The 17,626-nt window shown below is 37.7% G+C and overlaps 3 protein-coding genes across 13 annotated transcripts in view; 2 read left to right on the top strand and 1 right to left on the bottom strand.

Annotated features, from left to right (window-relative positions):
* Positions 1-17,626, bottom strand: part of NF1 (neurofibromin 1) — a 246,875-nt gene that overhangs the window by 45,734 nt on the left and 183,515 nt on the right. The gene's annotated exons all lie outside the window — the stretch shown is intronic.
* On the top strand, positions 1,345-6,832 carry EVI2A (ecotropic viral integration site 2A). Its single transcript, XM_015082600.3, has 2 exons — positions 1,345-1,575; positions 4,090-6,832. The coding sequence occupies exon 2, from the start codon at positions 4,105-4,107 to the stop codon at positions 4,807-4,809; it is 705 nt and encodes a 234-aa protein (XP_014938086.1). The 5' UTR covers positions 1,345-1,575; positions 4,090-4,104; the 3' UTR covers positions 4,810-6,832.
* EVI2B (ecotropic viral integration site 2B) lies at positions 7,779-16,275 on the top strand. The gene is made up of 2 exons (XM_015082598.3): positions 7,779-8,290; positions 14,521-16,275. The coding sequence occupies exon 2, from the start codon at positions 14,534-14,536 to the stop codon at positions 15,887-15,889; it is 1,356 nt and encodes a 451-aa protein (XP_014938084.1). The 5' UTR covers positions 7,779-8,290; positions 14,521-14,533; the 3' UTR covers positions 15,890-16,275.

Here is a 17,626-nt window from a genome sequence, read left to right as displayed (position 1 = left end):
GGAAGGAGGTGGGTTAAATAGGTGATGGAGGTTAAGGAGCGCATTGGTGATGAGCACCAGGTGTTGTAAGTGTTGAATCACCTGAAATTAACATTACATTGTATGTTAACTGGAATTTCAATAAAAACTAAAACACAAAACCAAATGAGGTGGAAAGCTTAACTTCACAAAAAAGAGATACAGTTTGAAAAATATATAAGAGTTAAGTTGTGAAGGGATCAAAATTTTTCAAGAGGTTTGAGTTTTCTCCAATATTTCTCAGACTATGTTCTGTGGAGCCCAGTATCACAATCAACCGTGGCACCTGTTACAAATGCAGTCTGCTTCCTGGTGCTAGCCCAGACCTACTACATAGGAATGTATACAGCGGGGCCCAGAAATTTTCATTGTTTTTAAAAAAACTTCTCATCTGATATTTACGTACACAGACATTTCTGAATCACTGCTATAGGTGTTAAGGAGTTATTCAACTTTATATTCTTAAAGAAGTGATATGATCAAAGGAAGTGATGTATACAAGATACATGAAGAAGTCGGGGCTGGTAAGGAAAAAAAAAAAAAAAGCTATGGTAGTAGTCTAGGTATGGCCTCCTAAGGATCTAAATGCTATGGTGACAGTTAAAAAAAAAAAAAAAAAAAAGAAAGAAAGAAAAAAAGAAACCAATTCAAGAATATGAAGAAAGAGCCAACACGGTCCAAGTTCTGGTCAGGGCTGAAAGGAAGGACTTGAATTAAAAGGACTTGCTGTGTATCAAGCCTCTGAGATCACAAAGAATGTTCCTATCGTGGACAACAAAAAAAAAGAGATCATGAGGGGCAGCCACTTTTGGAGGGAAAATGAAGTCCATTTAGACATACTGAATATGAAGTGATGACAGGACCTTCGGGGGTCGGGGGGAGAAAGAGAGAGAGAGGCTGAGACTTTGTGTGTATACATTCAACAACACAAAAGTATATTCTGCCCCATATAATCTAAGTTTACTAGATATTTTCTCAGGTCTTTCCTGTAGCTCTTCAATCTGAGATGTCGGTTATGTGTATCACTGTTTCTATTATCTGACCAATACCCCAGGTCTCCTAACTCATGTCATTAAATCAGCCTGTGGTACACAAATAAAATTTTTAGAGAAGATTTTAACGCTGCAGGAAAAATACCCTTCCATCTCTTTCTGAATGATACTAATATATCATTCAAAAGCACACAGCAGGCATATGTAATGCACATAAGGTCAAAAGGCATGGGGCAGAAAACCCTCCCTGCCCTGGAGGCGGGGACTTGTTGTACAAAGCCTCCTGTCATGCCAGTGGCCAACTGGACAAGTTGGATTTTTTTTTCCCTCTGTGACATGTGCTTTAGTTGCAGCAGAAAGGAAATGTGTCATCTGTGGTTTGGTTTTAAAAGTGGAAAGCTAGCTGTACATATCCTTTTTTTTTTTTCACTGCAGATTTACTTTAAGGTTCATATTCTCCAAGTCTATTCTGCTTTAAATTACTTGGAAGCTGTGCTTCAAGACAAGAAAAGAAGTGGCTTATTAAAATCAGGTTATAACCAAATTTTGACCAAGAATTTGTAAGGTAGGTCATATATATGGCTTTTCTTATGCCTTTTTACTCATAACGTTGTACAGATTAGTGTTGAAGGAAGTGCTTTCAAATAATACCTAAGAATCTTACTAATAAAGTAGAATCATAAGTGACTGAAAATGTATACTGTTCTTTTCTGTACTATTAAGTAACATTTAAGTTAGAAATGGAAAGATTTATCATCAACATAGTTTTTATGAGGATTAGAAAGGATTTGAGTTTAGACTCCACAGTGAATTGAAAAGTTTTACTTGTTATTTAAAAAGTTTAAAGAATAAAGTTCTCATTATGAATGCTTAGGCATTATAAATTTTACTCAAAATGACCAGAGATAAAGAGAACTTTTGGTAACATAACCTGGCTTCCATGGCATAGACTGGGGACACAGAGACAGTTCTCTATTCTCAGGCATTTGTAAGGGCAAGAGAAAGTCTCATTTTGTTAACAGCTTGTTTATCTGGGAATGACAGTACATCTGGCCGAAGACAATCCACAGCGGGCCTATTATCTACCCCGTGGGTAAGCACTGCTGAAATGAGCACGAATACCATGATGTATACTACCCTGTTAATGAACTAATGTGATAGGAATAACCCGCTTTAAATTATTTTAGCATTGCATGCAGAAGGCTAGTCTAGGATGAAAGGAGGGAAATTACTTGCTAACCCAAAATAAAGTATTTCTCTTTGTGAAAGAACCGTAAAGTATCCTAAGATCGGTGTCATTCACTTTAAAAACTGAAGCTGAACACTATTTTATAGAAGTCAGTGCACAATCCCTTCAACTGTCTATTAAAGATCATAATCCAAAAAGTAATCTTAATTCTAGAACACATAATGAAGGTTTATTTTCCTTTAGGAAATATTACTTCACTGGTTAGTTGCCATTTACCTTTGTTTATTATAAGCTACTTTTGTTAGTATAACAACATATCACATTTGTTATTCTCAATTTCTGTGTATCAATAGCATCCAAATATTATCCAATGACACATAGCAACTATTTATTATAAAACCTCAAAACTCAAAAAAGCATGGCTACAGCGACATCTGTTTTACTTGGGAGGAGGCTAGAAATGCGGGATCTCAGGTCCCTCTTAGAACTACAGAATCAGAATCCACATTAAAAAAAAAAAAAAAAAGACTCCCATTCACATTCAGGTTTGAGAAGAACATCTATAAAATAAAGTTTTTAAACAGGCAATTCCACTGAGTCAATCTCAGGAGAATAATGTAGGTTTTGCTTCCAGTTATCTCAAACAAATGCTAACAATAAGATACTCTTACAAAAAAAAAAAAAAGCAGCTCAAACAATATTATAATAAAAGAGATAATTCGATAATGGTGATAGATCGTTCCCGCTGGTTCATCAGTACCTGGGAACAGATATGCCAGCTCTGTTTAAATCTTCAATCATATGGTGGATAATGAGAATTAGGAACAGACTTGTCTCCTTTTTGTACTGCCTTCCAAGGAGCCTGAAGCCACAACTAAAGTTCATCTTTTTTATTTATATGTCGAGACTCAAGATCTGCCTCGTCTTCCCGCTTCAGTCTAAATCCCCACAATCCTGGTGTTCTCTATTTTACTGTATCATGTATTTTAAAACATTGTGTCAAAATATTCATGGAAAAAATGCTGGGCATAAATGATGATGAAAAAAGTCAATAAATTTAACTTTTGATATTATTCATAAGAAATCTGCCTCATTTTCACTGTAATGCCAGATTTTTAGGTTGAAAAACCTGGCGTGCCTTTGCCTTCAGAAAGCCACAAGAAGTCAGGGGATACAGATGTGAAAGAGAGAACCAACACCATATATAATTGCTTTCACAAATACCCAGGAGTATATTTCTAAGTACCAGTTTTATTCTAAGCTCCAAGATAAACACCCAGGAAGATAAAAGAACATCTTGATCCATTTTTTTTTTTTTTTAAAGAACATGTTGAATTCCTATTTGAAATCCTTTTCCTTTGGTTGCTACCACACTTCCCCTTTCTCAACCCCAAAACAAAACCCCAAAAAGCCATTTGCATGTTCTTTTCCTACTTAAAGCAAAATGCTTAAGGCCCATATAAAGATGAGTGACACATTTGTTAGAGTGTGGGGAGTTTCTGCAAGAAAGATCCTTGAATGGTTGGGGTCTGGGTGGGGGCAGGAAGGAGGAATCTGGAAAGTAGAAGCAGAAGTTGTCGACTCAAAGCTGAAGTTCAGCATGCTTGAGGGGGAGAAAACTATACAAAACCACAGTATTCAGTTTAAAATGATTCATAGGTATTCATAATGCCAACTTCTAGCATTTAAAAGAATAACAGAAATTAAACGGTTTCTTTACACATAGCCTAATAAAGTCAGTTGAGAAGGAATTCAAACAGGACAGCAAATATTAGGTATGAGTTTGTAGCTAACTTGTAAGATATCAGCTGTCCACCTTTTAACTACAATCAAGAAGAGCAGGAACCATTATTCTTTCACAAATTAACAAATTATCTGCTGTCCCAACAGATTACCAGTATACTCATGGACATGGAACACGCAGGACATTACCTGCATCTTGCCTTTGTGATGACAACAGCTTTTTCTTTGTGTCCTGGAACAAAAGCAAACTATACCCATCTGTGGGCTAACAGTACTACTGTCTGGGATCCAGATATTCAAAATAAGACGGGCAGAAACCAAAATGAAAACATGAACACAAACCCTACAACTTCTGCAGTAGATAAAAAGAGTAATTCTACAAACATGACTGAAATCGCCACGTCATCTCCTGTCCTATCTCTAACTCCTAAATCGGAACTGGAGATTTATATACCTTCTGTTGTCAGGAACAGCTCTCCAACAGTACCGAGCATCAAAAACACAAGCAAAAGTCCCCAGGACATTTTCAAAAAAGGGGTCTGTGAGGAAAACAACAACAAAATGGCTATGCTAATTTGCTTAATTATAATTGCAGTGCTTTTTCTTATCTGCACCCTCCTATTTCTTTCGACTGTAGTTCTGGCAAACAAAGTCTCATCCCTCAGACGATCAAAACAAGTAGGCAAGCGTCAGCCGAGAACCAACGGCGATTTTCTGGCAAGCAGTGGTCTATGGCCTGCTGAATCAGACACTTGGAAAAGAGCACAACAGCTCACAGGGCCCAACCTAATGATGCAGTCTACTGGAACTCTCACAGCTACAAGGGACAGAAAAGATGAAGGAGGAACTGAAAAACTCACTAACTAACAGAAGCTTTAGTGAAGACAAATGCAAAGTAGCAATGAGAAAGCTTATGAAGTAAAAATGAAATCCGTTTGGCATTTAATGCCACAAGTTGGTCTAAGATCTGTTGACATGGCAGCCTTGCAATTTAGAATCGAGCAGGCGAGAAGGGAAGAAGTCCGTTCACCTTCTCAAATACTTAAACTGTGCACTTTCATTCTGACACTGAATATTTTAAGAAGCAAATAATAAAACACCCAAGAACGTGGAGAAGGTTTTAAAGATGAGTTGAAGGAACTAATTAATGGAGGTAGAAAGGAACAATTAAATATTTCCTGTTCAGCAGCAGTAGTTAGATGATCTTTGTCTGAATGTAATTAAACTTTGAAGAGTTTTAATGTGTCCTTAGAGGCAAGTATATGCTTCAACATCTAACAGAAGCCAAATTCCTAATGCACAGAGTTGAACTGTAGTTTAACGGTGCCTCTGCTGAATGAGATGGAATCTGTCCCAGCTCGTATATCAACACAGCTAATTTTATGCTAGATGTTTTCATCTTTAAGTATGGCACCCATAAGAAAGTGTTTTTCTACTACAAATATTTAATTAAAACTTTTAATTTTGTATCATAAGTTAAGACTCATTAGAATAAAACTGACTACATATATTATTTGTATTCATTTTATTATCTTAGACAACACACTATAAAGATCAATAAGAAACAGTGCCCAACTGAAACAGGGGAGACTGGAGCCACCAAGAAGGCCAAGTGTAAACGTACAGCATATCTTACTGTTCAAGTGCCATGTACCTCTATTCTATAAATACTGCTTACTGGACTATTTATAGCAAATATCCAAAGGCCGATTAATTTTCTGACTTCAAGGATGCCAAGTGGCCTGACAAATGATCAGTTTTATTTATTTATTTTTACTATCTAATGTGACATGAGCAAAGGAAAGGGGTGTCTGTGTGGGGGGGGGGTGTTTGTTCTAATTTGGATAACGAGATGCTCTAGGTAATTGTTTAACCTTTCAAGAAACTGGGTTCAAGTAAAATAATGACTTACACTTAAATCAAATGAAGACTTCCACCTTCAGTTGAATGTATTACAAAAGTTGGTTTGAGAGACTTTCCAACTAACTGCTAAAATTGATCAGGGCATACTAAAGACCAAGCTAAATTTAAAAAATCTCATCCCTTACTGAGCATTTATTTTGGGCAATACGCTAGCCATGTAAGAAAACATTTTGTATATTTTTGCCAAGTACGATCACAATCTTATTCTCCCTTTTAGGTTAGTGATTCTCATCTTGACTGTGTATCAGAATCATCTGAAGAGCTTTTAAAACTAGCCAAAACCTAATTCCCACCTTCTCTTTCTGATTCAGTTGGAACGGGGGTGGCCTCCAGGCACTGGTAATTTTTGCATTAATTCCCTAGGTGATACTGCTCTTGGCCAAATTCACTTCTTACAGGTACCATGGCTCTAAAGATCTAGGTTACATCTTAAAATGAGAGGGGAAAAAACCCCCAAGTATCCGTTTTATGATCAACGTGTTACCAATGTGTTAAAAAATTATAACCATATTACTCTAGATAAAACTAAATGTCAAAAAGGGAAAAGGGGAAGCAAGAGAACACTCATGCCAGTCATGGTGATATCAGGTCACCTTTTGAGGGGTAGAAAGGACCAGACTGGCAAATGAAACTGAGCAGAGCTCCCATCTTATACAAACTAATAATGTGAGACTGTGTACTAGAACGAATAGTGGTAACACAAACAGCTCCTTGAATCAGGGGCCATATATACTTGTCAGAGGATACTGAAAAAAATTAGCACCTTCTTAAAAACAAGGAATTAACTAGGTAACTACTTTTGTACTCAACATACAGGTCAAACAATTTCTGACGAAACAGAAAGCTTCTATTGCAGGAATACCTAAAATTTATCAACTCCCTAATTAAATACACACTCTCAGAATGATGCTATCCAATGACAGCTCGTGAACAAACAAAAGTGGCTCCTTTTCAAACTTGACAGTGTTTCAACGTTTATTTATTGTTGGGACAGAGAGAGACAGATCATGAACGGGGGAGGGGCAGAGAGAGAGGGAGACACAGAATCGGAAACAGGCTCCAGGCTCTGAGCCATCAGCCCAGAGCCTGACGCGGGGCTCGAACTCAACGGACCGCGAGATCGTGACCTGGCTGAAGTCGGACGCTTAACCGACTGCGCCACCCAGGCGCCCCTCAAACTTGACAGTGTTTAAACATGATACATTAAGGTATGTTTTGAGTTCAAATTTTAAAAGTTATTTTTGAACGAAGACATTTTTGTTTCCACCCCTTGGTATTATGGTCCACACACTTAATTCAGGGATTTTAAAATAGTGAGTCAAAAGTTTAGTGTTTTGATTATACTCTGCTTTATAGGACCCCTTAAAAACAGAAACTATTCTTTTTTGTACCAAGTTATAAGTAACCTTGACATTAAGAACGAGGTCTTAACACCCTGGGATCCTCTGCAGTGACCAGGGAAAAGCAGGGCATGGGTTAAAACGTAATGTATCTACTGTAACAGGTGCTATCCTAGGCACTTTACATTTAATCCTGGACCAGATTTACAAGTTAGGAATTATGATCTCCCTTTTTTGGATGAGGAAAGAGGCTACAAGGTGACCTGTCCAAAGAAAATTTTTATTCAGACTGATGCATTCTCTTTTCAATGTATTTTGCTTGGTTAATTTATTTAAATAATGATTCCCAATTTATTTTACCTTCTACTGAGAAGTACCTATTTTGTGGATAATCAAAGAGTTGTGCTCTTGAACTCCCAAAATCGTTACGTATTTGGTCCAAAAAAAAATTGACTGTAAGTTTACCTGGGCTTTGTCTAAATTATGTAGGAGGAAAGAAGCTTAACATTCACTGGCTACCTACTGTGTGCGAGGCATTTATACACGTTAGCTTATTTAATCTTCACAACAGCTCAGTAAGTGACATATTCCTCCGGAGAAGGAAATGATGACTCAGAAGTACAGCAACTTGCAAAAGGTGATCAAGTAAACAGAACACACCATTTGCCTCTTATGAAAAGAAATCTCACTGTGGGTAATAACCCAACAGGTAGTTTTTCCTTAGACTGTGTGAGTTGCCTCTAAAGTTCTATTCAAAATATTTAAATTATATAATCACATTACTAGAGAGTCTCAAATGTTTACTTACCAATATTAATTAAAAGCATTCAAATCATAGAGCTGCAAATCGTGTTTCAAAATAAGTTCTCTTAAAGTAGTGCCTTTCTGAGTCATTTTGTGGCTTATTGCACTTCCTGAACCAACTATCCATCAACTTCCTCTTCTTCTACAGAAAGCATTTCAGTTTGCTACAGGACCATTTTTAATCTGAATTGAACCACCCCTTTTGCTTCCTTAGCCAAATCACCAAAATGTCCAGTTAGAACAAGAACTTAGCATTCTGCAAAAAGAAGTTAACAGCTGAGGTAAGAAAATTTTCACACAGGCAATCTGGTTTGATCTTTGTTATATATAAAGTTTATTTTTAAAACTAAAATGGTGTTAGTGTTTTAAACATAAACTCTGCTAGTCTAAAGATGTCTATAACGGTTTTGTAATTTATTGCATGGTATCAAAAAAATTCAGTGTTGAGCTTGCCTTGGAGAAAAATGTTCAGTTAGGTTTGTATAATATAAGCCCTTTTAAGTTTATTCAATCACAATGGCTAGTTAGCCTTAGTTCTGTAATTAAAAGATATAAACTATAAACATAGTGGATAAAGCTAAGGGTTAGAAGTAAAACTAGAATCCATGGGATATGAGTGAATTTACGAGCCCCAAATACCAACTGTGAAAAATTCTAACTTGCTTCTTATAAGATGTTCCTACATGTAACATAATCCATAGATTTAAATTGTTTTTTTATCCTCTTTAGTTTCCACGGTAAAAACGGTCGTCTTCACCTTCACTTAATTTAAAAAGAAAGCAAAGGAGATTAGATGAGGTACTCAGTTATCATTATTACATATGCTTTAATTTTTACACAAATGGAATTTTAAGTAAAACTCTGATACTTTAGTAATCATTTTATATTTATATTTAAGTAATAAGTAAGAATTTTACATTTAAGTTAAAGGAAAATATTATGGCTCATTTTTAAAGCTAAGACAAAACTGTTATGACAAAATGTGTGTACATGTATTCATATCATGTACGTATTTATGCCACACATTATCATCTGAGCCTTTAGTAACCAGTATTAGATAGAGGAAAAAACACTCACAGGATAAATAATAGAAAATTGCTACCATGCATAAAACATGCCTATTCTGTGAGTAAACTGGGCAGTTACAAAGTAAATACCCTCCAAAACAAAAATTGCAAAGCGTTTAGTTTACACAGACTTGTAATATCACAGAATAAATTCATAATGGGTGATACTCTATTTCAACATTTCATAAATATTTATGACTTTCCCTTATAGAAGTCCACTTTGGATTTTTTCTAAGTCATTATTACATAAGTTAGAAAATAAAGATTTTTATCTCTTTTTTTTTTTTTTTAGACAAGATTTGTCTATATTTTCAAAGGGTCAGTTCGATGGTACTTGTGAGTTTAACAGTACTTGTGTTTTTCAACGAATTCCTGTATAACTCTACTTGGAAGGAAATTATGAATTCTGAAAAAGTTCAAATTTGTTAAATATAAATCTGATGTCCAATCTTTAGAAGTTACCTCAAATATGATAGCTTATAGGCTAACCATTCAAAATCCCACAACTGTTTTCATAGAATCAGAGGACTAAATGGTTTTCTAGTTTTTTCCCTACCATTTACTCAAGACAGCCTCCAAAAGTTATTTACATATCTGTTCTCAGAGATCCCACGTCTCCTTCCTTCATAAAACATTCCTGCTTCGTAATTTTACTATGAAAGACAGTGCAGCATATCTAGTGACTTGGGACAGAAGGAAACGGCTCTGGTACACAACTGGTATTTCTTTAACAGTGCCTCTATTTACAGCTGTGACACTCTGGCAAGTTACCCCACATCTCTGTGCCTCAGTTTCTTTATCTATAAGATGAAGGGAACACTACCTTGCTCATTAAAATAGGGTAGCACCTAACATTTAATCGGTACTCAGTAGATGATAGCTATTATTATCGATAAAAGTCACCAAATACTTCCTATTATAGTTCAAGGTTAATCTCTTTTGCCACTCTTCCTCAAGGCAAAGAATTGGTGTTTTCTTCCTTTTATGATTTAATAACAACCAGCTGGAGATACACTAGTAATAAATTTTAATCTATCTTGTAACTTATTACATCAAAGCAGTAATAATATCAAAGCCATAATAATTCAGGGATTATTATACCTATACTTGACTTTTTCCCTAGAATATGTTCTCCAAATCTCCATGATTCTCTTTAAATGACAATGACCTGGGGCGCCTGGGTAGCTCAGTCAGTTGAGCATCCGACTTCGGCTCAGGTCATGATCTCACACTCCGTGAGTTTAAGCCCCATGTCGGGCTCTGTGCTGACAGCTCAGCGCCTGGAGCCTGCTTCAGATTCTGTGTCTCCCCCTTTCTCTGCCCCTCTCCTTCTCAAAAATAAATAAGAACATTAAAAAAAAATTAAAATAATGACAATGACCTATTTCTTATCATATGCAACTTAACAGAATCAATTTTAATTGTACTTTCTTTTTTAAAGTTTGTTTATTTATTGAGACACACACACACACACACACACACACACACACACACACACGAGAAAGGGAGGGGCAGAGAGAGAGGGAGAGAATTCCAAGCAGGCTCTGCACTGTCAGCACAGAGCCCAACGTGGGGCTCAATCTCATGAACCGTGGGATCATGCATGACCTGAGCTGAAATCAAGAGTCAGACACTTAACCAACTGAGCCCCCCAGGCGCCCCTAACTATACTCTTTATATCCTTATGCCATTATGAGAACATGGCTAATATATGAGGACTCCTATTTCACTGTAACTTCCTGTACAGTTAGTTAAAATATAGCTGTCGTTTTCCTTCCTCTTTTAAAATGTTTTAAAATATTCAGGAAAAGCAAAGGACCCAAATCACAGATTTTCGACCTCAAAGTTGTCAGCCTATAATAATGAGCAAGATACTGGCATACAAAGGTAGACAAATTTGGGATGTGCTTGAGCAGCAGACTAAGGGATTTTTAGAAACGTGCTTTGCTACGTGCATGGGTTCTTTAGAATAATGAGCAGGCATGCTTGTGAACAGTGCCAGGAAAAAATTTCAAGTGTCTTCAGGATACTTAGAACAGATAGGAGAGCCTGAAATGAAAGACAAGGGAGTCTGAGAAGACAGGTGAGTCAAGTCCTCCATTTGGGAAGACCGCTCTTGGTTGCTTCCTTGTGTCCGCAGATACAGGCTAGTGACAGAGCACAGCACTTCGTGGGCCTTTCATCTACTTCAATCTTCTCTCTCAACTTCTTTCTAATTTTGCCCACCTTAATCAAATACCCTAATTTCTTGCTAGTTTACATAACCACTACTTTTTCTTTAGCTTTTCATTAACTTTTCTTTTCAAAAATTTCTCTAGTCCATTGACCTTCTCCTTTTCCATATGTTTGCTGCTTCCTTTAATTTTTGCTTTATTTTTCTCCTTGGTGTTATTTTTTTTATTTCTTTGCACTCCTTTTTCATTTCATCATATCTGACATCTTCTTTTTACTCCCCTGCCCCATATGGTTCTTTCTTTCTGCCTTTCTCCCTACAGAAGCAATGTTGGTACTTCAGGTACACATGGTTTATATATTTTAAAAACTACGTATGTTAAAGAACTTTCTTTCTGCACTGGTCGTTAACAACTGCCTCACTTCTCGGAGTTAGAAAAAGTCAGTTTCTTCACCATTAGGCCCCCTATTTATTCCTCTTTTAAATCCTGCTCTTTCTTTTCTGGGCTGTTCTGATTTGCTGCAGAATTCTAACAGATTCTAACATTCTGATGTAGCAGATGCTAGGAGGGTAGACAGCTAACTGAAGAGTGGGAAAAAGAGATAAGATAGGTTAAAAATAGAATTTGGTTGTGATATTGCTGGAACCCTTAAATGACAAGCAAAAAATCTCATATACTCAAAAGTTTTATGGTCTTCCTATTGACCACAGGAAGACCAAAGAAGCTATGAACCTATCAAAATTGATCTTACAAATTAAAACAGGTTTATAATTATGTTCCTGTTTGAGGTCTTTCCTTCTCTAACGCCTTTTTCAGCTAACTGAAAAGAGGAACCATGTGGGTTTTTTACAAATTTTAAGCGAAGTCACAAAAGAGGAAACATTTTTGGCCGAAGCCAATTTATGGCCTATATTTTCCATTGCTTTGCATGGCATTTTTTAAAAAACTAAAGTGAAACTCTGAAGAATAACTTGTTGAGGGGTTGATGCTCTTAAGAACAGCAAGTGGGAACTGTGCATGGATAACCATCTAGAGATGATTCAAATCCCCATATTTATGCCAAAAGTTTCCATTTCTTTCCCTATTAAGCCTTTTGCAAAATGGATACAGAGCATAATTTAATAACTTTGATTTCATCTTCTCTGCTTACATTCTGGCAGAAGTATTCATAGATAGTGAAAAATTGAAAAGGAAAGGAGCCATGAAGCCAATACAGGTTAGGTATTTACTAAGCTCCTAACATACATGGCTCTTTGCTGTAAAGGAGCCAAAATGTAAACCCTGAGGTGGTTTAGACGAGTAGAAAGAGCATATGCTTGTGAATCAGATGGTCCTGGGTACAAATGCCATTCTGTCACTAATAGTGACATAACACTGGGCAAACTCTTTTTTTTTTAAAATGATTTCTTAAAATGTTTATTTTTGAGAGAGAGACAGAGTGTGAATGGGGGAAGGGGCAGAGAGAAGGGAGACACAGAATCAGCCGAAGCAGGCTCCAGGCTCTAAGCGGTCAGCACAAAGCCCGATGTGGGGCTTGAACTCACGAGCCTTCGAGCCATGAGATCGTGACCTGAGCTGAAGTCGGCCGTTTAACCAACTGAGCCATCCAGACACCCCTTTCTAATCTACATATAGTTTCTAATCATATATACCAGGATCTAACACCCTGAGATGTTCCTTTCCCTAATGTTAAGAAACAACCAAATAGTTATCATTGTGTTTAATGATGTACAAAACAGGTATATCACACCTAGTGTTGAACACCGTCTTAGTGTAACTCCTCACTTTAGAGATAAGGCAACTGAGAGCAGGAGAGATGAAATGACTAGTTCTCATAGTTAGATGGAGAGTTACATGCTGGAAGTAGACCTGGAACTTAACTCTTCAAGTTTTACCATCTACCACATCCCACAAAAAGCCCTGCCTGCCAAACTTACACATGTGCCTTCTCTACCCGTGTCCATATGTTGTTTCCTTGACTGGAATATTTTATTTGCTTAATTCGTTCTTACAGACCTTTCAAAATTCAGTTCAAGTTTTACTTCTCTGAGAAACCCTGCCTGAAGACCTCCCAGGCTATGTTAGTTCCTCTGTGCATCTCTTGCATACATTTATGAGAAAACTTATTAAATTATTACAATTATTACTTGTTTCCACCACTAGAAAACTAGAAACTGTATTTTGGGTGTGTGTGTGGGGGGGTGTCTCTCAAACCTAGAACAGGCCTGACACAAAGATAGTGTTCATCGATAAATAAATGAGAGCATCGGCAAGACAACACTAACCAACTGGACAGAACGGTCTCAGATTCAGAGATCACTTAGGAATTCTGAGTTGAGTGGACTCCTTTAAGAGTATGAGCTCCTAATGTAATGACATAGTGCTAGACTCTGAGGATGCTGCAGAGCCTACGAACACAGTAGACTCTGTGCATGAAAAACTTACCAAAGGCAATACCATTAATGAAAATAGAGAAGAGAGGAGTCAGTTTTGACATAAAGATGATGAAGATGGATTGATCTGAGTATGTTAAATTTGCTGGCAGTAGGATATATACATGGAGATGTCCACCAAGAAGTCATGGAAAGCAATCGGAATTAAGGAGATTTAGGCTGGACGTGCAGGTTTGGGAGTTATGGCATATAGGAGAGAGCTGAAATTTTATAGATTCAGGATCAGAGAAAAGCTGTTAAGAGTGAGGACTGAATACCAAGTACCCATATTTAAGAAGAGAAAAACAGGAGCTAGTGAGATTAACATGAAAGGAAGACTATCACAAAGAGCTACTTGAATAGTAGTGAAGGCACAGTCAATAGTGTCAAAAGTGGTTCAGAGAGGGAGGAAAGAAAAAGAAAGAACAAAGAAAAAGACTGTTGGATTAGGTAAGAGATGATTATTGGTGTCCTTCAAAGCAACAGGACTGGTATATTTCTAGTCGCAAGGAAGAGAAAAGTAGAGAGCATATGGAACCAGCACACAGAGCCTATGTGTTTAAGAAGTAGGACTGTGAAATGAAGGATTATGAGGTAATGAAGCTAAAGGGGTAGCAGGGCCAAGTACAGATCTTATGAAAGAACGAAGAGAGACATTTGCCTCTGAGGTCCACGTGTTTTATGGTTAAGTTTAGGATGTATTCAAGAGTATTTACACTGCAGGGTATGAAGTCTAAATTAGGAACGATAAATACTTCTCAAATACCTACCTACTTTGTGCCAGACACCAAATAACACCTGTCTTTCTTTCTTTCATTATAAAACCACTGATAAAAAGGAAACATTCTGAAATGGATCCCAAATATTTCATCTTAATTTTGTTTTGTGGACACCTCAGTGATACATTTCTCTTAACGACAGAAGAAATTACAACAGAGTCTCCTGTATTTATATCATCAAGGCTCAATGTCTCAGCTAATTCTCAAAACACAACAGGGAATCCTTGGAGTCAACCAACAGAATTCAACCATGTTTCTTCTGCACAACCAATATCAACTGCCAAAGTTGCTGGTGGACAATCAATACCAGGGGCCTATGCTCCTTCTGAAAAACCGGCAGCACACACTTCTGCTGGGCAACCACCTGCCTCTAACATCACCAGACAACCAATACCAACGGCCAACACCTCCTCCCGACAAACAGTACTCCCTGTGCTTACCTCTGCCGGACAACTACCACCATCTGCCCATACTTCTACCAAACAACTGCCGCCATTTCTCTACACTTCCACTCAACAACCATCATCTACCCACACGTCTTCTGGAAAACCAATACTACCAACTGTTCATAATCCATCTATACCACCAACCCCAAGTGTCAAAAGTTCACAGAGGGTGACTCCAGGATTCATCCTAGAAACTACCAGTAACACAAATATCCCACGGGAAACCAATTCTAATTTGATAGCTGCCACATTAGTGGGTGTAATTCTGACGTCTATGTTTGTAGCTATAATCATGATTGTGCTATGGAAATGCTTGAGAAAACCAGTTTCAAATGATCAGAATTGGGCAGGTAGGTCTCCATTTGCCGATGGTGAAACCCCCGACATCTGTTTGGATAACTTTAGAGAAAATGAAGTACCCGTGAAAAGGACATCAATTGTTTCACTTATGCCCTGGAAACCAAGCAAAAACACACTCATAGCAGATGACTTAGAAATTAAGTTGTTTGAATCAAGTGAACACATTGGAGATTCCAACAACGCCAAAACAGAGAAAATAAAAGATCAGGTAAATGGTACATCAGAGGAGAGTGCTGGGGGATCAACGATCGGCACTGCTATTTCTTCTTCAGATGATGCAGATTATCCACCACCTTCCCCACTTCTTGATTTGGAAGGACAGGAGAGTAACCAATCCGACAAACCCACAATGACAATTATATCTCCTCTTCCAAATGAGTCCACCAATCTCCCACCATCTCTGGACCGTCTCAATCCAGTCTGTGAAGGTTACAATGCTGAGTTTGAACAATCATTTCCACCTCCTCCCGACTCATTTCACTTGCCCCCGGCCCCAGAAGATTTCATGAAAAACCAGGAAGATTCCCACAATGAGATCCAGGGTCAGGAATGCTCTATTCCTCCTGACTCTGGTCAAGACCACAGTGAATCCTTGCCACCCCCACCTGAAGAACTGTTATAAATACTGTAATTTGCTTTTTAGCTGATTTTCCATCCTTCCTACAGAACTCCATCTTTTTTTCCTCTTCATGTGATGAAATATATTAAGAGGCAACTGGTAGCCAATTTTGATTTTTATTCAGGAACTACCTGAAATCTGCTAAAGCCCATGTGCATGGCTGGAACTTATTTTTAAAAAATGACATAACAGTGATCTATTTACTAGCTATTGTACCTAACTTTAATGTAGAGAACATTTTACCTATGTGGATGGTATGTATGTCAGTAACTTAGCCACTTTGGAAATAAGCACTCTACATATAGTTAATATCATCTAATGGATATATACTTTTTTCCTGAATAGCTGTGTGTAAAGTTACATTGAATAAATAACACTTTGTTTTTCCATTTCAAAGTTTGAGATGGGGAGGGAGGGGATGAGAAATTAAATACATACTCCAAGTTTTAAACAAAACTCCAAATTTTATTTAAAGTTTTTGATTAAAAAATTTTTTTAAATGTTATTTCTTTCTGAGAGACAGAACGCGAGCAGGAAAGGGGCAGACAGAGAGAGGGAGACATGGAATTGGAAGCAGGTTGTCACAGCACAGAGCCTGACGCGGGGCTTGAACTCACGAGCTGTGAGATCATGGCCTGAGCTGAAATTGAGAGTCGGATGCTTAACTGACTGAGCCACCCAGGTGCTCCTTTAAGATTGATTTTAAGTAATCTCCACACACAATGTGGGGCTCAAACCTATAACCCCAAGATTAAGAATCGCATGTTCTGCTGACTGAGCCAGCAGAGTGCTCTAAAACTCCAAATTTTAAATTAACACCTCAAGTATTAAATACATATTCCAAGTTTGTGGGGATGAGAAACCAAAATGCATGTTTGAGAATACAAAAATTTCCTTTTAGCTCTCACTGGAAATAGTAAAGCAAGTATGTTAAAACCTCAAATTGTGGGGGTGGGGGTTGGATTGGGGATGTTTACTCTGAAAAAAATAGAAGCATGCACCATAAACTGTAGACATTGGGGGAGCACAATTTTTTAAACTAACATCCTTTTTTAAAATTTTATTTGAGTTTATTTATTTATTTTGAGAAAGAGAGAATTCGAGCAGGGTAGGGGCAGAGACAGCAGCAGGGAGACAGAATCCCAAGGAGGCTCCACACTGCCAGCGCAGAGCCTGATGCAGGGCTTGAACTCACAAGCTGTGAGATCATAACCTGAGTAGAAATCAAGAGCCGGACACTTAACCGATTGAGCCACCCAGGCGCTCCTAAAACTAAGCATCTGTAAAAATTTCTTTGTTCTGTGGCTCTAGCACCCAAACAAAATGAAATCTTATAAAGGAAAACAAAAAATAAAGCCACACACACAAAACCACACTTCTATGGCTCCATTCCAAATTTGAATGATTTTTCCAAGAAAAACAGACTACATCAATCACAGATGATTCTCAACTTTCCCTAAATGGGCACTTTCTGACACTATACATTTAAACTCTTAAACCACCTTTCCTATGCAGAATTTCGTCTTTTCGCCATTACCTGACAAGTGATGAAACTGAGTTACCAGAGTAGGGGTGGACCTAATCTTTGTCAGAGTCCAGGCGGTGAGCGTTCCTGGGCTAGGCTTGTGGGGGTGCCGGCCTGTGCCCACAGAAGTGTTTCTTTGCCCAACAAGCATGTGGTCTTCTTCCTTACCCTAGCCATCACTCAGAATAAAATGTGGTGGTCTTGTCAGTAGTTTA

The sequence above is a fragment of the Acinonyx jubatus genome, chromosome E1, assembly GCF_027475565.1.
Source record: "Acinonyx jubatus isolate Ajub_Pintada_27869175 chromosome E1, VMU_Ajub_asm_v1.0, whole genome shotgun sequence".
Taxonomy (NCBI): domain Eukaryota; kingdom Metazoa; phylum Chordata; class Mammalia; order Carnivora; family Felidae; genus Acinonyx; species Acinonyx jubatus.
This window is presented reverse-complemented; position numbering and strand designations above follow the sequence as displayed.

What these genes read in the sequence shown, in the direction of transcription:
- EVI2A (XM_015082600.3), top strand. Translation starts at nt 4,105, where the DNA reads ATGGACATGGAACACGCAGGACATTACCTGCATCTTGCCTTTGTGATG.
- EVI2B (XM_015082598.3), top strand. Translation starts at nt 14,534, where the DNA reads ATGGATCCCAAATATTTCATCTTAATTTTGTTTTGTGGACACCTCAGT.